The following is a 24,332-nucleotide window of genomic DNA, read 5'->3' on the forward strand; positions in this document are numbered from 1 at the left end:
GGTCTGGTGCCCTCTTCTGGCCTGCAGGCATATACACAGATGGAATATTGTATACATAATAAATAAATATGTAAAAAAAAAAAAAGAGCTCACCAAGCTGGGGATTTATCAGTAGCAGACAGCTTGCCTGTTACCGAGGGCATAGCAGAAACAAAGCTGGCCTTTATATATTTCTTTGAAATCAGGTCCCATTATGCAGCCCAGTCTGGCCTCCAACTGCACAGCCTTCCATTTCCTGAGTTCTGGGTTGTGTCCAAGAACCCAAGACAAGACAGGTAAGAGATGGAAATCCTGTGTCGGTGCCTGGAGCCAGTCAGTCACCACTGCTATCTCACTTGTAGGGCCCAGGTCTACCCTTGTTCCTGGGGTGCATCTTGAGGACAGTTTCTGGTCAGCCAGCTAAAACATTCTGTTTGTTCCTGTGCTCCCTCTGCCCTACCTGGTGATTAGCTGTAGGGCATTGTTGACTCCATCTTTGGCATGGTAATTTCCCACCTACCTGGGCAGAAATCCTTGTGCAGCAGCTAGGTACGTAAGGATTTCCCTAAGGTTGAATAAAGGACATTCGGCTGCTCTCCTTTCGAATGACCCAGGTCTCTTTGTGTGTTCTTTCAATCTCCAGGCCCTTGGCCGACTCGCCTACGGTACAGTGGCACGCACTGTACCGAAGGGGTGTTACACTCACTGTGTGGAGGTGAAGAGCTGACAACACCTTAGCCCACAGACAGGCATGAACAACTGTAAACACACATACCGGTTGCTTCTTTTTGATGTATATAATATGAATGTCTTCACTTCGGTATTCCTCATCGTGTTTGTCCAAAGGAACTTCCTCAAAGTCAAAGTCTAGTTGAAGGAGCTGTAAATTTCAAGAACACAAATGTTACACTCAGTAATCTGGACAGCCTTATGATAATGAAATTGGATGACAGTCACCTCTGGAGAATGGCTTACTGGTAAGGGAAACGTGGAAACCTTCTCAAGCCTGGAAACGTTCTGTATCTTTATGTTGGAACAGTTATTTGGATGGAAATGCATGAGCTGAGATCTTGATATACGTGCATTGGATATGTTTTAATTAAACACAAATTACTTTAATTATACATAATTTCAAAAGTTCAGTAACATTTTCTTATATTCATGCAAAACATGGATCTTATTTTAGCATATGTTATCTGAGGGACTCACATACTTGCTTTGTCATTACATTCTTTCGCCAGGCAAAATTCCAGGACAATACAGAGAGCTCCAAAACAAGCCAGTTTTTAAAGAGGTGAATTTGTGCCCATGAAAGGGTCTAGGTCACTACTGGGGGAGAGTGAAGGAGAGATATGGGCAAGACAGGCTCGCCTCTTAAAACTTTAAAAATAAACAAAGAACAGCCAAAACCTGAAAGTCATTAATGAGGTAAAATGAGTAATAACAACATAGAGAACATAGAAGTAAGATTCGTTGCCCACGCATTTCTACCACGTGTTCTTTAAAACGCATCACTGAGGAGCTTACAAAGCCGGCCCTGTGCTGACCGGCGCTGAAAGCTGTCTCAGAAAAGACAAGTTTGTCATCACCGGTCCCTGACACCGGTCTATGGAACATTTGGACTAGTGAGATCAGAAAAAACTCAGGACTGGGAAGGTCAGGGAATGGAGGGCGCTGTGCAGGAGGGCTGTGGAGGATCTTCTCCTTGGGTTCTTATTGAGAAAGCTTTGCCCAATGAACTCGCCAGGGCAACCACATACAGCTCCCCCATAGGGTGACTGCCACACACAATACTCACCTCAAAGTATTTTTTCTCAATTTCTGGATTTTTCCCCATTGTACGTTGTTCATAACAACATATAATACAAGTTTCAGATCCACTGAGATCTTTTAATGTTTTCAGCAATGGTTCCAAGGACTGTAAAGAAAAGAATTTCCTATTATACAAAGGGGTCAGGAGGTGAAGAGGTCAACTGCCCTATAACCAAACCATTCTGAGTTGATACAACAAAGCAGCATTCTACAACTAGACTGGTTATACTGAGTTCTATCCCCTCCAACAATAGTCAGAGAGACAGACAGATAGATAAAAAACCCAAGGACTAGATCTTGTTTCCACAGAAACACAAGCAGACTTGCCTGTGTCTCTTTTGTCTGTCTTGAACTGGGGTGTGTTATATAGACTAGGCTGGCAGTGACCCCTCTTCCAACCTCTCAAGAGCCAGCACTACAGGAGTTATGTATCACCATGGCTGGTTAGATTCAAATCTTAAAAGCTAATTTCGTTTAACCGAAGTTAGGGTATTTAAACAATCAACAATATATTCTACAAAAAATAAGCCTGATCCTAACGGTTTAAGATTTATTTTTATTATTTTAACTATGTGTATGTATGTTTCTGTGTATGGGCATGTGCACAGGTGTTAGTGCCTGCAGAGGCCAGAGGAATGGGATCCCCCTGGAGTTGGCCTGATGTGGGTGCTGGGAATTGAACTGGGGTCCTCTGGGAGAACAGTATGTGCTCTTAATTGCTGAGCCATCTCCCCAGCCTCCTGACCTAATCTGAACCCATTCAGTTAGCTGAACAGTCATTAATTTAAAAATAAATATTTCTCAACACTGTATAAATTGATATGTAAAGAAAACTCACTCCACAAATGTAATAACTCTTGCCACTGAAAATTAACTAATTTTTTTGGGGGGTCCTCACTCTATGGTCTATGCTGGCCTAGCAGTCATGCCAGTCATCCTGCCTGGGTCGCCCAGGTTCTGGGATTCCAGGTGTGAGCCATCACGTCTGACTTGCATCTTAATTTTCAACATCATGGTTAATAATCAGTGAGAAAGAAAAGGAAAGAGAGAAGGGAGGGAGGAATTTCAATTTTTCAAGATATATCCAAATGGGAAAACCCTTTTAAAATTAGAATAGAAAGCAGGTAAGTTTTCTCAAGCACTACTCACAGGCCTGTATGTTTATCCTGAATTGTACATACATGTGGAGCCTGATGACTGTCTTTACTGCAAACACCCCGCACGCAGAGGCGTTACAATGGGAAGGAATGCGGGCTTCCGGACACACGAAGTAGCCAGCGCACTCGACACTCACCTCTTCATAGTATATGCAGTCAGCCATCAATATGTAATCCGGCGAAGTCACGTCTTCTAGTTCTTCCCCCCTTAAAAACGTCAAACGTATGTCTTTAACCGATGCTTTAACAATTTGCAGTATTCATTTTCAGAAGCGAGACGCAGAAAGTTTCCCACATATTAACAACGAGTTGGGCAAAATGCAATGGAAAGTAGATGAAAGTGGTTATCTTAAAACAAGCTGAAAGGCCATACAAACCATTTCAGTACCTTGGCTTGAACAGAGCCGGTCACCAGATGCTTGTTCATATTAATATTCATTTTCAGCAGGTCCTGCAGCTCCTCAAGATCAGTGACTACAACATCTGCCCTGAAAAACAACCTCGATTGGGTACAGGCGCAAGGCTGCGCGCCGGTGACCTGACTCCTTCCCGCCAGCTCTTACCCGAGGGTGGCGGCCATGAGCCCCACGGCCCCGGTGCCCGAGCCCAGCTCCAGCACCGAGCGGCGACTCAGCGCGTGGGCCCCGTCGCCAGAGAACCCCGGCGTCTCCAGGTATTTGGAAAGGACGATGGCGGCGTCCCACACAACGCAACCTACGCCTCCCGAGCCGTACTGCTGCAGTCGAAGCACCGTCCCGTCCCGCTTCTCCAGAACCCGCACAAAGCTCCACAGCGGGTCCTCCACCTCCGGGTCCACGGCGGCCGCCATTGCTGCCACCAGCGGCTGCGTACGCGGTGACGTCACGCCCACGCAAGGCCCGCGCCGCCCAGCGGCAGGCTGTTTAATTGCGCGTGCGCGGGTCTCGAAGCCCGGAAGCAGCAGGAACTAGCAGAACCTACCTGGGAGTGGCCTGGCTCGTGACTGAGATCAGCACTTAGAGAAACAAAGCAAATGCCAGTGCTTTTTCTTGGCTCACACAAAGCTGTAGGATATAGATCTAGGCAGCTTCCCAGGTCCTATCAAAAATTGTTATGTTCAAGAAGTTTCCTACTGTACATCTACTTTTTTCATATTGAATGCATAAAAAAGATTGCCTGGGAACTTGCTACTTGCTTTCAATGGTAAAGAAAACTTAACCCTGTAATATTTACGTCCCCCTGGGGCCAAAAGATGGCCAGCAAGACCAAGGACCTGAGTTCCAGGACTCACTTAGTAAAGAACTGCCTCTGGCAGGTTGGCCTAACTTTCACACTGGATCTGTGGTATGCACACTACACAAATACACACGTGATAAATAGGCAGGCAGATGAGAGATTCTTCTAGACTTTGTTTTTTCAGTTTTGTAGGTTTTGTTTTGTTTTGAGGTTGGTCTCCAGAATCCCAAGTAAGCTTCAAACTCATTATGTAGTTGAGTCTGGCCTTGAAATTGAGATTCCCTTGGTCTCAACCTCTCAAATACTCGGATTACAAGGTGTGCGCCTCTGTACCCAGCTTCCTTTTGTTCTTTGTGATGAAAAACAATATCGCAGATCTTTTAAAAATTAAGACTGAGGTGATTTATTAATTTTGTTAAGAACTCTGATACAAAGCACAGTAGAAGGCCACAGACCGGTGGATAAAGAGCGTGGCTTTGGGCTACTTTACACTGCTGCTACTGAGCTCTCAGCACAACGTGCTTTGAGCACGCTGAACGAGGGCGTCCAATGACAAAAGCTTTATCCTCTGTCTGATTAAAAATTTTAATAAAGCTTTAAGTATTTTCTGTTTAAATATTACCAATCTGGAAAAACTTTTAAAAAATTTCAATTAACACAAGATTAAAGAAAGTTACTAGGTTTTGAAGACAAGGCAGTTGGCAGTTGGTTCCTATGCCATAAGAAACTTTTGTTCTTGACTTACAAATTAGTAAAATAGCAGATTGTATTATAGGCCTCAAGTCACTTAAATTTATATAGGTTATTAGCATTATCTTTAAATATATACAATATAAATAAACTGTACATACATGGCATATTAACTTTGTTTTCCCAAACAAGAGGCAAATCATTAGCTAAAGACACCATACACTGCAAAACTAAAGGTGCATCTTAACGAGATGCATCTCCTTTTCTTCTGTAATCGGGTTATGTAGAATTATTTATAATTTTAACAAAATAATAAACAGTGCATTCTATTGTTTCCATTCTATTTTCCGTTTTTGTCTTCAGCAGCAAATACTGGCATTAAGACATGGCATCAAGAGTTTAAGAACAGTAGGTGTTATTCACTAGATGTAAAACCAAGTTAAAACCTTGAAGATGGTCAAAGAGGGCTGAAAACCCAGTAACATCATAGTACATCTCTGTATCTGTGGAAATTCATTGCCTTAAAAAGGTACCTATTACTCCGATGTGAGTAATTCCTCGAGAACACCACCCCCTTTCAGTGCAGTATCATTTAAGCCATACGTTAGCGGAGTCTACAGTGCAAACAGAAATTCATTATACTGGCCTTTGGAGCTGAGACGAGGCAAGGCTACTGATCACCTGAGGGTTACGGTGAAGGGCTTTTGCATTTTAATGTTTAGAATTCTTTTCTTGGTTTTGCTTTCTTGAGACAGGGTTTCTATGTGTAGCCATGACTGTCTTGGTACTCGCTCTATAGACCAGGCTGGCCTTAAACTCAGAAATCCATTTGCCTCTGCTTCAAGAGTGCTGGGATTAATGGTGTGTGCCACCATGCCTGATGATTTTTCTAATTCTTAGAAGCTTATTTGATCAGTAGCATTTTGTAAGAGCTTTATTTGTAGAAAGTACTAAAATACTATGCCTCTTCTGAATAAATTAAAACCTTTACAAATACTATTCCAGTGTCAATGACTACACACAGCTAAGGTCATTGAGGAGTTTCTGCATTTTCGAGCAAAGGCAGTCTGTACAACGGTGGGTGTGAAAGCTCCCGTTTGTATGTCTTTGGTGGCAGTTTTGGTAGGTGAGGGCTCGAGTTGTGCCGTGGTGGAACAGGAGGAGCTGGAGGGTGCACAAGAGCGCCGTGGCCGGAACTGAGCAAATGGCTTCTGCGCGGCACTCGTGGCGAGGGCGTGCTGGGAGGAGTGCTTGGCGAACTCGGACTCGAACTAGCGTCTCTGAGCCAGTCTGGGTCTCTGTGGGGATGTCCCAGCGGAGGTGGCTGAAGGTTAAACGGGCAGTTTATAAAGTGTTCTGGCGGCCGAAGAGGAACTGGTGGGGGTGTATCAGGAAGAGGCTCTCTCGGAGGGGGTGGAGGTGGACTGTGCACAGGCCCATCAAAAGCAGCCACGGGAACAGGAACTCTCGGCTTTACCTTTGGAGGGGGCGGCTGTCTTGGTGGAATAGCAGGGGGGTCATCATCAGATTTCATAGTTCCCTAAACAAAACAAAAAGGCACGTGTCTAGTCTCTGGAAAAATACGTAAGATAATTTTAAAAGACTGAAATTTTTTTCTGTGTCATGTTAAATCTAGAGGGCCAAATTAAATGAATGTGGTTTAACTATCACCTTCCTGACTAAATTACTCTCAGTTTAACTCTGGGCTCAGTTTAACATTCGGATATAAGATGTTTCACTGAAACCTAAAAACATAGAGCCCCATATCATCTTGCTTTATTTCCAACATTTTAGAAATTTATAAAGCTTATTTATGGCAATAGGCCAATAAAAATAATACAGTTTTATAGGCATGAAAGGACATGGCATCAACAGCCTTTAATATCTAGCTTCTACTTTTAATTTCCTCCATGGCACTTAAAGCAGTAGATCTCAGAGTGGTACCCAGGGACCAACAGCATCAGTCCCAGTAAAGGCTGGCTTAGCATAGCCAATTCCCAGGCCCAATTGCAGCCTTACAGCCTGGAGCTCAAGAACTACTTATAAGACATCTTCCAGGTGATTCTGACATGCCTGTGCATTTGAGAAGCACTGGTCTAAAGTTCTCTGGTTCTTTAAAATAGAATTCCAACCACACCCCCATCTGTACATGGAAGACAATGTACTTCTGATTATCTGAATTTTCACACTTTTAAAAAAAGTTTTTAAAAACTTTATTAAACAATTACTTAAGCTATTTTTCAACTATAACAATCTAAATGTCTGTAGAGTGTAGCTAAATTATGATTGACATACTGTAAAAATACTCTAAAAACAAGAGATTTTGGAGATCAACAACTCTTAGTAAGTTGAGGCAAATCCAGGTTTGAATGACTACCTTGGAATTTGAAGCATCATGATCGACTTTTTTCCGAGGAGGAAGTGGAGGAGGAATCAGTGGCTCTTCACTCAGCTTGTGTAAGCTTCCACATGAGCTGAAGAAGGTCTCTGGGGGAGAGGAGACTGGCTTACAATCACAGTGCAGTTACAGGACAAAACTCCACTCAGCTACCATGTTTGTCAAGTGGGTTATTCTCACACAGCTGTCTGTCTGTTCATCTATCTTCCCCACTGAAATTCTAAGCACTAGAGGACACCATGAGCATGTGTTTGTAACCCTAGCATCTACCATAGCAACTGGCATGTAATACTTAGATGAAGGCACATTATTAAGATTAATAATGAAATTCTAAACTGGTCCTGGTGGTGCAGGCCTGTAATCACAGCTACTTAAGTACTAAGGGAGCAGGGTCATGAAGTTCTAGGCCAGCCTAGGCAATTCAGTGACTGTTTTAAAATAAAACGTATATTAAAAGAAAATAAAATTGAGGATATAGCTCAGTGGTAGAATGCTTGCCTAGTGCGCATGAGGCCCGAGGTTTGGCGATCAGCACCTTTAAAACAAAACAGAAGGCCTTCTCTAAAAGCATTTTAAAAATTCAAAACAAAGTCAGGCAGTGGTGGTGTACACATTTAATCTAAGCACTAAGGAGACAGAGGCAGATGGATCTCTGTGAGTTCGAGGCCAGCCAACTACAGAAGTTGTTCCAGGACAACCAGGGATGTTACACAGAGAAACCCTGTCTCAAAAAAACTAGTAAAACAAAACAACAACAACAACAAACCACCTGAGAATGTGTGCACACACGTGGTGGTGCACTAGCTTCCAGAGGAATTCCATTCTAAGCAGAAACTATTTCCAATGTAAAGGAGATCTAGGTATTATGCATAAGCAAGCAATCCTAAATTACAGTTTGTAATATAAATATTACTAATGTACTCCACTATATTTCAAGCAATCACAGTAAGATGTGCACATCTGATGGATTATTTAAAAAATTAAACTATCACAGCTATAAATAATGAATAATCACCAATATAGCACTGCCAAAGCATTACAACAATGAAAAATGAGTAAGATGCAAGAGAAACATACTGATATTTCTCTCTGATTTAGAAAGTTATGGCTTTTACTGGGCTTTGTGTATTTGCACTGAACATTGAGAAACATTTCTAGCCTTGAAGACAGGCTTTTATGATTGTTTTAAAAAGGAGATTTTTTTCTTCACTGCCACATGCAGCACCTTCACTGTGCACCTGACCTGGAGTCTTTTCTCTGGAAAGTCAGCTTGCTCAGGGACCGATATGGCAGAGCTAGGGCCAGTGCTATACGTGTGTAGCTAATACACAGAGTAAGGACATTTCTACCATAGAGCAAGAGAAACCTAAATAAGCTTCAATAAAGACAGGAACTGAAGCTTCAGTTAGTGATGGAGCCTATAATGTACTCACTGCCTCAGAGACACCAAGAAGGACACTTTCAGGTTAAAGAGAAAGCACTGCAAAGGTCCAGATCAGTTTCCTAAGGGGCCTGACTTCATGGAAAACTGCTACGACAGGACATGGGAGGATGTACGCAATAGCTGCTGAAGAACAGCACAACGGGGAACGAGCCAATCATTGGCTCCTGGAAACAGGAGACCACAAGAGAGTGTAATCAAGCACACTACACATGACTTAGCGGCGGCCCAAATACGACACAGACAAGGGAGAGTGTCCCTCTCATTGCCTAATTCTAAAAGTAAGGGTCCCAAAGAGAGAACAACATCATGAATGTGTGTGCCTCCTGAAAACGAGGCAGGAGGACAAGAGGCGGGGAACTGCTGTAAGGTCATTTTAAGTATCTGGTGGCACTATCTGCCTCTGACATTCTTCTCATATATCATTTTGATAAATGTTCAAAAATATATGCAGCAAAACACTTAGGAGATTACACGTACTCTTCTGTGGTTGGCTAGCTGCAGAGAGGTAACCCACAGACAAGAAGAACTGACAATGGACTTTTCTCTGGGGCAGAATTAGAAGAGGCAGAGGTCAGGTAACTGAGATGGACTTATTCTACATCTCAGGCCAGAAACATGGTCGGTGTTCTCTGTGTTACTTAATTTTATTCCTAAGAAGTCTGAAGGTGGGGAGTAATTTGTTAAAGTTCAGATAGTCTCTAAAACACAGGTAAAAATGATTAAAACAAAAATTAATGAAATTTAATGGCACAAAGTTGTAAGTAACTCAGACTGTTTATAAGATTTTCTCAGGTCTGGGGCTGCAGCTCAGTACTGAAGTTGTCCTAGCATCTGTGAAGCCTGAGGAGCGGTGAGGAGGGCAGAGGGAAGGATGAAAGAAAAACATTTCTTTCTTTATTCTTTAAATGTTGCTAGCCCCCAAATATGGAAACACATCTCAAGTAACCAGCTTATGACTGTGACCGTCATTTCATTGTACCCAGCCTATCTGACTGTGACCGTCATTTCACTGTACCCAGCCTATCTGACTGTGACCGTCATTTCATTGTACCCAGCCTATCTGACTGTGACCGTCATTTCATTGTACCCAGCCTATCTGACTTACTTGATTGCGGCAAGAGGACTGGAGCAAAGATGGTATTGCTGCCTAGTAGAAAGAGAAAAATCCATTTTAACAGAAAGCTAATATGGACAATCTTCTTTTTAGATGTTTTCATTTAAAAGATGCACAAGTTCATGCCTTTAATCCCAGCACTTGGGACACAGAAACAGGTGGATCTCTGTAAATATAAAGCCAGCCTGGTCTATACAGTGAGCATGAGGCCAGCCTGGTCTACATAGTGAGAACAGCCAGGTACAAAGACCCTGCCATAATACCATCATTCCCAACCAAAAGTAAAATGCACTGTACGAGTTAACACAAGACTCTATCAGCATCTTCTGACATGCCAGTTTGTCACACGGACTTAATACTCGTGCCTGGAAAGGTTTTCCTTTTGCAGACTAAGTGAATTCTCTACCATAAACCTTTTTAATTTTTTTACAGACTTTATGTCCTTATTTTATCATCCATTACTCCAAAAAAAATTTAAAAAATTTTTGTTAACCAATGAATTAGAAAACCCACAGACAATGCACAATGATGCTTTGCTCCTATATTTAGCACCATTTTTACACTTTGATGCCACTTTTCATATCAACACGGTGTCTTTGTTTTATTTCCTGTCAGTGTGACACACACCCTGATAGAAGCAACTCTGAGGAGAAGGGATTGTGTTAGCATACAGCTCAGCTACAGTCCACCATCAGGAACAGGGAGCGGTGATTATATGCAGCTTGGGTTCAACTCCCTCTCATGTTTCTCTAGGAGACAGCATACCCCAGCGGAGCCCTGGCAGCTGTGAAATGCGGTATGCAGACACTCCCTCAGGAGGATTTCCCAGGTGACTGTCACATCATGGTGACAATTAAAACCAAGCAGCACACACAGGTATCGTGGCTTCTACAGCTCCGAAGTTGGAAAGAAGAAATGACCGACTAAGACACAAAGTCCTCTTGCCAAGAGGTTTGTGTTAGACACTCACCACAGGAACTATTGAGATCAACGTCTAGAAACACGCTGTGGTCTGAAGAAGCAGACACGGGTGGGGTGGATGGTGTGTTTGGAGAGGTGGGTGCTGACACTGTTGATTCGAGCTCGGTCTCAGCAATCCTACTAAAGCTTATCTTGTATGGTTCTCTTTCCAAAGGCGTTGGGTGACCTCGTAATGTGCCTGAGGTAGAGCCATGTCGGCCTGTGTTAGGCCTGATTCCAGGAGATTTTAAGGAAAAGGTTGATTTCCTAGGCTAAGAGAAGTAAGTTCAGTTAAAATAGCACCCACTTGCATGCCATTGTTTATACTTACAGCTATCTTGTGACGCATACTCTTTAAAGGGTGTGATAAAAGCCACAATATTCAAGGGTAGCTCATGGTATTTTTATAGTATTTTCCAGACTTGATTAGATTGTTTATCATGGGCTCCATAAGCAGATCTTTTTTTTCTTTTTTTTTTTAAAGATTTATTTACTTATTATGTATATAGTGTTCTGTCTGTCTGTATGCTTTCTGGCCAGAAGAGGGCACCAGATCTCATTACAGATGGCTCTGAGCCACCATGCAGTTGCTGGGAATTGAACTAAGGACCTCTGGAAGAACAGTCAGTGCTCTTAACCTCTGAGCCATCTCTCCAGCCCAGCAAACCTTTTTAAAACATATTTTTAGAGATAAGATTCTTGAAAATTGTCAAACAACTTTTTTGCTCCTAAATACTTGATCCTAAATTTCTCTTTCACACCATCTATATGTAAATTTCACAAACATCTATCAGGTAACATAATTTATGTGACATAATATGCTATATGTGATTTATTTTTAATTTTTATTTTATATGAATGGGCATCTTGCCTGCATGTATGTATATGTAACATGTACATGCCTGATGCCTGTGGAGGCCAAAAGAAGACATCAGATTCTCTGAAACCGAAGTTACAGGTAGTTGTGAGCTGCCATGTAGGTGCTGGGAATTGAACTCAGATCCTCTGTATGAGCAAACAGTGGCGTTAACTACTGAGTGATCTATCCAGCCCCTAGTGTGCTTCAGTTTTTTAAAAGAAGATAATTTCTCCTTCTGATCTTAAGCTAATGAACAGTCAATGCCTACACCAGAACTTTAACCACTTCAGGGAAGTGTAGTATCATGTTCCTGCTCTAACCTGCTTGCTTCTGAAACCCTGATAGTGGGAACCTAGTCAGAAAAATTGAGCAAAATCTCAGCTGTGTCAACTACTTACCATGTGGCCCTAAAAAGGCTTTTTTAAAAACCTTATTAAGCATGAGTTTTTTTAAAAAACATTCATTTTTATCATATTGTGTGTGTGTACAGGTGCCTGTGTAGTCTGTAGGTGTCGCAAACTACAACAGGAAAGTGAAAGTCTGAAGAGGCCCAAGGCAGCCCTGAGCCCCAGCTGCTGCCTGCATCCCCAGAGGACAGAGGCATTACCTTCCCAGTGCTTTGTCCTGAGCTTTTCTGAGAACCTTCTGGGTACTCAGTAAATAGAAGAGGACCTGTGCACATGGCTGAGCATGCCTGGCTCTTCTTACATTAAGGGGATCTGATAAGGTTTTACAGCGGTTGTTCTCAACCTGTGGGCTCAAAACCCTTTCACAGGGGTCACCTAAGACCATCAGAAAACACAGATATTTACATTATAATTCTTAACAGTAGCAAAATTGCAGTTATGAAGTAGCAATGAAAACAATTTTATGTTTTGGGGTCGCCAGCATCAGGAAGGTTGAGAAACACTGTTCTGATTGCTTTTATTTCCTTCCACACCTTGTTTTACTTTTGCCTACTGAGAATTGGCTTTTTCTACTCTTGCTGTTGTCAATGCAAACCTCTAGAGCATCTGTGAATTGCAGCAGCAAATTCTAGTAAAAGAAAGTACTCTAGTGTAACCACAGGATCGTAATGGCTGGAGCCACAGTCATGCTAGGTGTCATGATATATCTGTTACCCGCTGGCTGGCCTTCCTTCTTTTTCCTTCTTTTTTTTTTTCTCCTAAAAGGGGTATCGCTGTGTAGCCCCGGCTGTCCTGGAACTCAACCTATAGACCAGCCTGGCCTCGAACTATCAGAGACTGCCTCTGCCTCCTGAGTGCTAGGATTAAAGGTGTGCACCACCGCTACCATCTGTTGCCTTCCCTGCCTTTTCATTTATCCCATCCAGTTACTTGCTTTTGGGCCTTACTTTCTTTCTTTTCTTTTTTTTTTGGGGGGGGAGGGGCTCACTTTCTTATAACTTTCCTCTAAAATCAGGAGGTTAAAAAATGGTTAGATAGCCGGGGGGTGGTGGCGCACGCCTTTAATCCCAGCACTCGGGAGGCAGAGGCAGGTGGATCTCTGTGAGTTCGAGACCAGTCTGGTCTACAAGAGCTAGTTCTAGGACAGGCTCCAAAACCACAGAGAAACCCTGTCTCGAAAAACCAAAAAAAAAAAGGTTAGATAAGTGACATTAAAAGGAAGGCTTCTTTGCATGTGTGTGGACCTAGTTTCTACATCCAGTACTATTTTAAAAAGAAAAAAAAACAAGTTTCTATCAAAATGGTCTCAAGTATGAGAGGCAAGCACTCATCTGAGTCCCATACCCACCCTGTATACTAATTTTAGAAATAGAATAGTACTGTAAAGTAAAGCAACAAAACAACTATTGATTATATAACCATTTTAAGAGAGCGGGTTGTTATTTTAAAAACAGAAAAAAAAATTCCCATAATCATAACGAACTTACAAATCGAGGCGGTTGTTTGCAGTTTCGGGGTTCAATTTCTTGTGATTTGTTGAACAAATAATCTGTAAACTCTTTTTCAGATAAAATTCCCATGGGGTTAAGGTTTTCAAAGAATCTCTAGAATTAAACACATAAATATATGTATATACTTTGGTCTTACTAAAATAAGATCCTCTTAATGTTAACACTAAAACAAATGAAGACATCACAGTATTTGAGACGTTCCAAAAGATTGCTCATTCTACTCTCTACTTACAATTGAGACTGTACAGTTTCTGAGAACATCACATCCTAGCCTCATAGTTTATTAATATGAACAGATTCTTGGCTTAGTCATTAGCATCACTTGCTTCTTACGCCTCTTCTCACTGTAACAACCAGATTACCAGCACTCATCTACCAACAGAATTTACAATGGAGATTATGATTGAAAATTGCAGGAGGATGTTCATAAGCAGGAAAAATGTGGTGATAACTAGATTAAGGCATATTCAAAAGTAATTTTAAAGGTAATTATAGCTTTAAATTTTCCTGTGTTACCCTTTAAGGTGAAAACACTGTCCAAAAATATTTACTATAAATATATATTCTAAGCTTAAATTTGAGTTTTAAGTAGAAAATTCAGACGATTTAGTAAAATGCCGAAAAAAAAACCAGTGTCTGTTTGTGTGTGTGTGTGCATGCGAGTGTGTGTGTGCACACATAAGCACAGATGCCTGTGGATCCCTGGAGCTGAAGTTAAGGAAGATATCAGCTGCTTGGTGTGGAAGCGGGGGACTGACCTCTCGTCCTCGGAAAGTACAGTACATACTCTTAAATGCTCAGTCATTGCTGTAGCCTGTAGCTCAGATTTTAAACTACAAAATGATGAAATGATCTGAGTTACACTTGGGCTTGAGATGTGGCTCAAATGGGAATGAAAAAAGAGGAAAAAGAAGCAGATATTTCACTAACCAGAGACTTCATTGCTTTTACTTTAGTACTAGAGTATCTAATGGCCTTTATCATCTGTGTGATGATAAAATAAAATAAACATTGGAATCTAATCATTGGATTTAGATTTAAAAATTTTTGAGACAAGGTCTCAAAACAAACAAACAAAACACCAACCACCAGCCCAGGCTGCGTTGAACTTGTGATCCTCCTGCCTCAGTCTCCCAAGTGCAAGGATCACAGGCATGTGCCACTATGCCCAGCTGGCTAGCTTTATTTAATTTTATATGGTTAAGAGCACATATAACATCAGACACTGGGTTTTAACTTTAGCAGTAGGTAAAATGAGCCTTAAATTGTCTATATAAAATCCGTCCAATTCTACAAGTGTCAGAAACACTACTGTTTTATTTTTTAATATGTTTATTTATTGATTTATTATATATACAATATTCTGTCTGTGTGTATGCCAGAAGAGGGCACCAGACCCCATTACAGATGGTTGTGAGCCACCATGTGATTGCTAGGAATTGAACTCAGGACCTTTGGAAGAGCAGGCAATGCTCTTAACCTCTGAGCCATCTCTCCAGCCCCTGCTATTGTTTTATTGACTCTTGAATTCAAGTTGGGTAAATTAAGATGCTATCAGGCAACAGGTACAGATTTTCCTAACCTTTGCTTTATTTTTCAGTACTACTTAACTTGGCTAACTATGACTTGAAAAGTGAATGGCTACATTATTTATTTATTTAGAGACAGGGTCTTATGTTGCCTAGGCGGCCTCTATGAATTCCTGACCTCCAGCTACTAACTCTCAAGAGTTAGGATCATGTGCATAAACATCATGCCTCGGTCTATTTAATTTTAAATTTACTTTGACTCAATTTTAAGGAAGGCAGATTTGCTCTGAATGATGGTAAGAAGCCTAGAAACAATCACAGAGACATACTAGCAAATGCTTCTGAGACATGAATGAGAAAAGAGTATTTCAAATGTACTCAACTACAATACAACAGTACGTCATTTCTACGGGAAACGCACTGCAGACTCTGAGCTGGGCTTAAAGAAGTTCTGCTTTTTTTTTTTGTTTGTTTTTGTTTTGTTTTTAGAAACAGGGTTTCTCTGTAGCTTTGGAACTGTTCTTGTAGATCAGCCTGACCTCAAACTCACAGAGATCCGCCTGTCTCTACCTCCCAAGTGCTGGGATTAAAGGCGTGGGCCCCCCAACCAAGTCTGCATTTTTTTATTTTTTTAGTTGTTTGCTTCAGTTTAAAGCCTAGTATAATTTTTAATGCCAGGAGTGATTGATAGTTACAAAGTGAATAGTGATTGATAGTCACAAAGTGACTAGTGATTGATAGTTACAATGTAAATAGTGACTGATAGTTACAATGTAAATAGTGACCGATAGTTACAATGTAAACAGTGACCGATAGTTACAATGTAACTAGCGAATAATTGTTACATGACTAGCAATTGAAACTTACAATCTCAAGTGAGTATGATACCATAAAACTCATCTACATAAACATGGTATTATAATTTACTCTCATTTAGAATTAATCCCATATTTTGTGGTATTGTATAATCCATATTAAATATTACTCAAAATGAAGCACTGACAGAATGCTAAGAAAAGAAAAAACCCTTTGATGCATATATACCTACTATTCTCCAAATCCTTCACAGTGATCTTATGATTGTTATATTGGCACATGCAGACTATCTAAAATGGCCATCACTGAGCAGCAGTGGGTTTTTATTCCATTGCGTGGATGTTCCATTCCCTTTGTCATTTCTTAGAAGAGCTTCTTGAACCAATGCACAAAGAAGCAACACTCTCAGAAAAATTACTTGACATAGCGAGTGCTGACGGTGTAGACACTTTTACTTGACGTAGGGAGTGCTGACGGTGTAGACACCTATATTTACATTGCTAGGCGAAGGTTAACTAACTCCCAACAGCAAATGGAGCATAGTGCATCACTGTGACATTTCTTAGCAATTACATAGGACTTAACGCCATCTCCCTCAAAGATAAATAAGGAAATATTTACCCTTATTTCTGGTTCCGTCCGTAAGCAGTAAGGCTGGTTCTGATACTGCTGAATTTCTCCGGTAATCTCAGCCACTTTCCTCCTCTTACTGAAATTGATTAGATCTTTCCCTTTCTTCTTTAGAAAATCATTGTTCCCTTCTTCAGTCTTCAGAATATTTGTTAAATATATTCCTAGTTAAAAAACAATTAAAGTTATTTTATGACTTGTCTCATTTAATCAGTCATTTGGGAAACTGAAAGACACAGAACTCAGCAGTTCCACTTCTGAAGAGGCAAAAAGGCAAAACTCCCAGACCCAGAAGTGACTCTCTATTAATCAGTAACACAGAGCTTAAAGAAAAAGAAAAGAATGCCATGGTTTCTGTCCTAAAAAATGGCAGACTAAGCATATCCCAACCCTGTGGGTTAAAACTTAGTCTAATCAAATATTTTAATATTTGATTAAAAAATATTTAATATCAATGCTCTTTAAGTGACTATCAACAAAATAAGCAATTTTGTTTAAGAACAGTAGAACAAACTGCTTCTTGGAGCCTATCACTTATACAGTAAAAAAGGTTCTAATCCCTTTTTATGCATAATTACTGACTCATTTAAATTAGTGGTTCTTAGCTTAAGGCAATTTTGTCCTGCAGGAAATAGTTGGGAATATGTTTAAATATTTCTGGTAATTATAAGTTTGGAGTACTACTGTTCTCTAGTAAACAGGAGCTGCTTAACACCCTACAATGTAACTGATAACCCTTCACAACAATGTATTTCTCTTAACTTCAATCAATAGTGCTTCAGTTAAAAGCCTTTGATTTAAATAAATCATCTAACTCCAACAGTGAAGTCAGCCACATGCCACATAATTATGCTTAAACCATGGATAATATATACAATAATGGTACCATAAAATTACAATAAAGGGCTGGAGTGCAGATCATAAGTATAGTATGTTTAATGACCAGATTCCCCACCCCCCAAATAAAAGGAAGCTGAAGAAATTGTTGCAGTTGCTGTAATCTTACAGCACAATGCATGCATGACTCGGGTGTTTCTGACGACTCTGGTATAAACAGACTGCTGCTGACCCAGCACATAAACCTACGGCACTATAGCTATGCCAGGTGGATAATATTCTGTAATCATAACAAATGGTTAGGTCATTGACTTATGCATTACTATGCTAGAGTTTCATCATTTTTTTGAGTGTAATTTTACTTATAAGAAAAAGGTTACTGTAAAACAGTGTGCTGTGTTATGCTGGCATCAGTCTCACTGTGTCCCAAGGCCACATTAAAGGCACGGCACAATGGGACCTATTCGGGAGGCTGAGGCAGAACCGTTTAAGTCCAGGAATATGAGACTAACCTGACATCCAGAACAAACAACAACAAAGGAAACAACGCCAAAGAGGTCATATCAAATGACTGGCTTGTACACTGAGGTGTGTGTAAGTGTACTCTATGATAGTTTCACAAAACCTGCCCAATGATGCTTTTCTCAGAATGTGTATTTACAGCTACACATTATAGTTATATAATTATATTTAAGAAAAGTTCACATTATGAAGCTCTGCCCAATGTAATTTATATTAGTTATGTTGTAATTCTGTGTTAAAAAGTTTTTTTATAGGCAGTGGTGGCACACACCTTTAATCCCAACACTTGGGAAACAAAGACAAGTGGATCTCTGTGAGTTTGAGCCCAGCCTGGTCTACAGGACAGGCTCCAAAGCTACAGAGAAATCCTGTTTTGAATCCCCGAAAAGTTTTTTTTTAAAATAAAGACTCTGTAAAAAGCACTTTTACAATAATTACAGAAAACACTGCAGATGTGACACAAACAAGAACAGCAGCTGCGCCTGACAAGTCTTCACAGGCTGTACGAAGAAGTACAGGAAAATGGTACCAACTTTAAAAGGCAATTATTTTGATTTTCATTATTCAGACAAGGAAATGGAGATTTTTGTCTTTTATTTACCAATACAGATAAATAATAAATTCATATGTATGAAGACAACCTATCTAGTAGAAAGACCCCATCCCTCTGGTTACAACGCATTTATCTTTAAGATACAGTATCTATATTTAGTAACTTACCAAAAAAAGGCACGCATGGTGGATTGATTGACTTCAGTTTTACTAAGTATTTTTTGAAGTGGTCCTGACTCAATTCCACAGCATCATCCAGAATTCTCCTTTTCCTTTCTTGCAATGCCTTTAAAACATGTACACTGAATATAATTCTTGCATATAATTCAATCATATATAAAGATCCTCAAGAATTTAGGATTGATAAAATTTTGCATACTTAAAATGATTTTTAAAATTGTGAGTCTTATTCCTTTGGAAATTGCTAAAACATATAATCCTGTTTTATCTGTAGAGTTTGTGTTCTTTCTACTATAAATTAGAAGATTAGGAATAGTGAGTTCTCCTCGGGCCTTATTTGCTTCCATCCTCCAGGCACACACTGCAGGGACAGAGAGGAGGAGGACGACCCTTCAGGACTAAATGTGCTCGGACCCCAAGAGTTGGAGATGCCAGAGTCGTGGGATTCCTGCCGAGGAGAGCTGCTGATAGCGGGTGATACCAGCCCAAGAGAAAGTGTGTTGCAGTCAACAGAATTGAAAGGAGCTGAAGATGTGAAGAACATTTTGATATCAGACACAGGGAGCTGCAGAATTTGGAGTTTGCCCAACTGGTTTTTTGTCTTGCTTTTGTTCAGTATTTCCTCACTATGCTCCCTTCCCTGCATTTTGGGATGGTAATGTATATCCGATGCCATTATATGTTGAAAGTATGTAATCTGCTTTTTGATTTTGATTTTGTAGGGGATTATAGTTAAAGACTGCATGAATATCAGATGAGATTTTGAACTTTAGACTCAAAATAAGTTTGAGACTGTTAGAGACTATGGGAACTTTTGAAGTTGGAATGAATGATTTTTTTTAAATTATGAGATTGGGTACAAGCCTTTGGGGTCCAGGGAGTTTAAAGTGGTTTGAAAGAAAATGGCCCTCAAAGTGAGTGGTACTAGTAGGAGATGTGGCCTTGGAGTAGGTGTGGTCTTGTTGGAAGAAGTGTGTCGCTGTGGGAGTTATGAAGTCCCATATATATTCAAGCCACAGCCAGTGTTTCAGTTCACTTCCTTTGGATCAAGATGCAAAGACTCTCAGTCCCAGCACCACGTCTGCCTGCAAGCTGTCTTGCTTCCTGCCATGCTGATAATGGACTGTACCTCAGAACAAGAAGCAAGGAAATACCAAAAGTCTGAAGATGACCCAGGACTTCTACAAACTGATTCTACAGAAAGAATCAGGGCTTCAAAGAGACATGTGAATGAATGAATGAACAGTCCGTGATAAATTATATATCCAAATGAAAATCAGAAATAACTTAGTTTTTTCCAAACAGAATGACAGACTAAATTATAATTCATCCACAAGAATAACTATTTAGTCACTAAAAAATCCCTTGTTTTGAGAAACAAACTAATAAACAGAACAAAATTTACAAAAATAAGACACGTCATAAATTTGTACATAGAATATGATGTTCATTTTTAAATTAAAAGACACAAAATATCCATATACTTCAGTACCTCCCAAGCTTTCTTTAAAAATTAAAGATTACTTCATAATTTAAAATAAAACAATCTTAGGTTTCAGAAAGGTTTATCTATTTTTTGACTATACATTAAAAGTAACTAAGAAGTATTTGCATAGTGAATATACACTTAAATTTTTTTGTCATTTATGAGATTACCAATGTGCCACCGAAAAAAGTCCATACTTGTCAGTATATGCTGATACATACTTTAATAATTCTACCTCTGTAGTTAAGGGGAAAGGGCAGATTTTTAAAAATATTTGCTTAAAAATAGGTAGAAGTATTCTCTTACATTAATTTTACCTGCCTTCCCCAAAAGATAAAACATTCAAGTTAAAACTTACCTCAAACGTGTGGTCTAGCCTGTATACTGATACCGAGTTGACCGCACTGACTATTTCCAACACGCCATTGAAATTATTCAAATCTTGGAACACCTGCAGGATTTCTATTATTCTACTGAGCACTGCCACCCGCTCCTCAAAGTTTTCTGCTTCCACAATGCATCTAACAACAACAAAATATTCGTGCCTTAGAAAAATTTTCACCTCAGTTGGAAAACAAGAAACTTCTTTGTAAAGCCAGAGCTTTAGCTTAAATATGACTTAACATTATGACTACTAAGGTACAATAAAACAGAGTAAATAAAAACTTACTTTTCAAACCAGAGAGTGAGGTTTGTTGTATGGCGAATCATTTTTAATAAATTTGGAGAGTTTATTTCTTTATCTTCTTTGGTCCAGACACTCCCTACAAGTTCAGACGGTTGGACTTTCCTGTAAAACATCAAAAATCAACACAACTCACCCTACAAAAGACTAGCGCTAGGTTATCTAAATGCTTCCACAGCATAAACTGAGAAATGTATATGCAAGTCAAGTCACAAAGATTAGACCCAAACAGTCATAAACACGAAAAAATGCTTTATCACTTGAGGTGAGGAGGGGTCCTAAACCTACAATAAAATCCCAATAAAATACCTGTCAAACTAATAGAAGTCTGATGATAACACCAAAGGTGAGGTAGAAAGCAGGAAGCCTCCAGTGCTGGTACGGAGGTGAAGATGGTTCACCAACCGCTCGACTACTTGGTAATATCTCACAGCACTGAAGACACACACACTGAGAAAGCAACTCAGCCTCTAGGATAAACTTGCACAGTAGTGGGAATGCATTTACAAGAATGCTCAGTGACATTGTTTATAAAAGTGAAAAACCCCAAGCTGCCTAGAAGCTAACTATCAAGAACTAGAGAAAGAAGAGAACAGCCATAATGAAATATTACACAGTGGCTAAAGTAAGTAAATTGAACTCGACATCCACTTGAACAAATATCAAAAATAATCTAAATAAAAAAACTTGGCACAGAGTGGTATTATAAATATATGTGGCTTTAAGATATGCAAGATAATGCTACGTATTACTTAGGACTATACACAGAGACACCTAAACAATAAAGACAAACAGGGAGAATAAATATCAAGTCCTAGGTAATAATAATATTTTGGAAGGAAAGGAGAATAGTGTAATTAGGGAAAATTGTAAGAATTTCAATCTTGGGGGCTGGAGAGATGGCTCAGAGGTTAAGAGCATTGCCTGCTCTTCCAAAGGCCCTGAGTTCAATTCCCAGCAACTACATGGTGGCTCACAACAATCTGTAATAAGGTCTGGTGCCCTCTTCTGGCCAGCAGGCATACACACAGACAGAATACTGTATACATAATAAATAAATTAATATTAAAAAAATAATTTCAAAAAAAATAATAATTTTATTGTCCATGAACATTCATTATTATCTATATTTGGAATGCTTGAAATAACTAATAAAAACCAGAAGAGAATATATAACCATTAATGAGTCAGGCCTGTATAATTTAAAAACTGGCCAAAGTCATTGCCATCAATGTCCTCTAGTTTTCAATATTTAAAAACTTTTTGGTCAGTAGACTTGAAGATAAATGGGTACTTGCTAACAGTTTTTGGAGTATTTATTGCTGTCTTGAGACAAGGACTCATGTAGTCAAGGATAGCCTTGGATTCTCTCTGTATTAGAACAAAGCCTTCAACTTTTGCCTTTTCTCCTTCCAGTTTTCCAAGTGCTGGGATTGTAGGCATCTACTAACATATCTGGCCTTTTCAGAATAACTTTGCTTACTTAGAACTTTATTCACTAGAAATCTACCCACAGTATCGATGTCTGTATGTTACCTTTCCTCTATCAAACAAACCACAGAACACTTAGCATTTCTATTCCACAAAATATCCACTTGAATGTCTACAAGGAGTTACATACTTTAAAACAATGATATCCATATCATTTTAAAAACTGATCTCAAGCCGGGCAGTGGTGGCGCACACCTTTAATCCCAGCACTCGGGAGGCAGAGGCAGGCGGATCTCTGTGAGTTCGAGACCAGCCTGGTCTACAGAGCTAGTTCCAGGACAGGCTCCAAAGCCACAGAGAAACCCTGTCTCGAAAAACCAAAAAAAAAAAAAAATAAAATAAAATAAAAAAAAACTGATCTCACACTCAATCATGAGGAAAAATTTTATTCAGTACTATTTGCTTTGCTGCCTAAAGTAACAAGTTTATACTTACCTGCCACAAATCACAATACAAAACTATTTAGAACACTAATCGAATTCCACATTACTTAAAATACAGCACGGTATTCTTAGTCAGATGTTTATAAACATCTGGTGGCAGGTTAGAGGTAAGATTCTGAATGGCACAACCAGAGCAAAGCACAGGCACCAATTCTAATGAAGACAGTTTATCTCTGGCTCTGTCCTACAGTCTCCAGAGTAGTAACATTTATAGCCTTGCTTTCCCAGTGCAATCCATTAAAAAAAAAAAAAAGGCTGTTAAAAGCATGGGCTGTTTTTCCAGAGGACCAGGGTTCAATTCCCAGCACCCACATGGTGACTCACAAGTGTCTGTAACTTGAGTCCCAGTGGATCCAATACCTGGAAACACTAGGCAATGCAACTTGATGCAGACATCCACACAAACTACCCATTACAAAATATTAATTAATAAAAAATCTCCTGATGAGGAAGAATAACTTCTCCAGAATTTTTGTATTGTTTACTCTATTTTTTCAGACAAGGCTTCATGTAGCTCAGGTTGGCCCTAAACTTGTTATATGCTAAAGCTGGCTTTGAACTCTGGATCCTCCTGCTGTCTATCTCATGACTGCTGGGCTGACAGGCTTATACCACCACACCCAGCTGGATACAAATGAGGGGCTTCTGGATCCAGAAGGTTATGACATGAGCATGGTAGGGGCTTATTTTTCAGCAGGGAGCAGTCCCTACACAGTCTACGGCAGTCGCTGAAGCCTGGGTTGTACAGAAAGGCTTGCGTCACAACACACCATCCATTCACTGGTGAGCCAACAACCTCACATCCACACTGACTGATCGCGCTGTCTCAGACTACAGCAATCTAGGGCACATGAGGAGTGGGGCTGCCTTGGAAGCTGTCATCACCTTGTCATTAGGGACTGCAACCTCTAATTGAGGCTTAGTTAGTACTACATTGTAAATGCCTGTCTCAAAATAAAAACAGAAGAAGTCTTTTTTTTTTTTACACTGTGTGTGTGGTGGTCAGAAGACAACTTGGAGGGCCAGTTTTCTCCTCTCACTCTTCTGGCCCATTCTTCAATACTCATGTATAATTAGCAAAATATTCTGAAAACAGGTAAGACGCATACCCGAAGTTCTTGAAATAAAGCAAGAAATTAACATTACCTACCTGTACAGATCAGACTCCAAAAGCGTCAACTGCCGTGCAATTTCTATTGGATGAAGTGTCATAAGGTCAAATGTCTCAAAGTGGCCTGGTCTACTTATATGCCATTCGATTGGTGGAGGTGGACTTTCAAAGGTAATATTATGGCTTATTCCATTTGCCTGAGCTTGCTTTTTCCTCTTGATGATTTTAGCAATGGACTCTACCCATTTCTTCATAGCCTTCCCTGGGGAAACAAGAGAAGCGCCCTTGACTTGACCACCGGGCTACAACACCGACAAGACGTCACCACTCCACTCGTTTTCAAGCATGTGATCGTAGAAACTTCACAGTAATCACAGTACCACTGCTACATAGAAAGACTGGTCCCAAACCTTTCTTCAGACAGACTCCCACTGTGTAGTCTAAACAGAGTCCTCGGACTCTCAACCCCTGGGCTTCCATTTCCTAAACGCCGATATTGCACCA

The 24,332-nt window shown here is 40.1% G+C and overlaps 2 protein-coding genes across 3 annotated transcripts in view; both read right to left on the reverse strand.

Moving 5' to 3' along the window:
• Vcpkmt (valosin containing protein lysine methyltransferase) overlaps positions 1–3,801 on the reverse strand; it is a 6,718-nt gene extending 2,917 nt beyond the window's left edge. The window contains exons 1-5 of the mRNA XM_005343145.3: positions 3,512–3,801; positions 3,326–3,436; positions 3,086–3,155; positions 1,778–1,897; positions 755–859 (exon numbers count right to left, since the gene is read on the reverse strand). Of these exons, the coding sequence (XP_005343202.1) occupies positions 755–859; positions 1,778–1,897; positions 3,086–3,155; positions 3,326–3,436; positions 3,512–3,777 (672 nt within the window). The 5' untranslated portion in view covers positions 3,778–3,801. The remainder of the gene's footprint in view (positions 1–754; positions 860–1,777; positions 1,898–3,085; positions 3,156–3,325; positions 3,437–3,511) is intronic.
• A 760-nt stretch (positions 3,802–4,561) lies between these two features.
• Positions 4,562–24,332, reverse strand: part of Sos2 (SOS Ras/Rho guanine nucleotide exchange factor 2) — a 102,235-nt gene continuing 82,464 nt past the window's right edge. For both annotated transcript variants that reach the window (XM_005343147.2, XM_005343146.3), the window contains exons 14-23: positions 23,868–24,090; positions 20,769–20,888; positions 20,457–20,619; positions 18,601–18,718; positions 16,513–16,685; positions 13,523–13,639; positions 10,780–11,041; positions 9,801–9,842; positions 7,231–7,340; positions 4,562–6,393 (exon numbers count right to left, since the gene is read on the reverse strand). In XM_005343147.2, the coding sequence (XP_005343204.1) occupies positions 5,884–6,393; positions 7,231–7,340; positions 9,801–9,842; positions 10,780–11,041; positions 13,523–13,639; positions 16,513–16,685; positions 18,601–18,718; positions 20,457–20,619; positions 20,769–20,888; positions 23,868–24,090 (1,838 nt within the window). In that variant the 3' untranslated portion in view covers positions 4,562–5,883. The remainder of the gene's footprint in view (positions 6,394–7,230; positions 7,341–9,800; positions 9,843–10,779; positions 11,042–13,522; positions 13,640–16,512; positions 16,686–18,600; positions 18,719–20,456; positions 20,620–20,768; positions 20,889–23,867; positions 24,091–24,332) is intronic.

Source organism: Microtus ochrogaster, chromosome 1 (genome assembly GCF_000317375.1).
Source record: "Microtus ochrogaster isolate Prairie Vole_2 chromosome 1, MicOch1.0, whole genome shotgun sequence".
NCBI lineage: Eukaryota > Metazoa > Chordata > Mammalia > Rodentia > Cricetidae > Microtus > Microtus ochrogaster.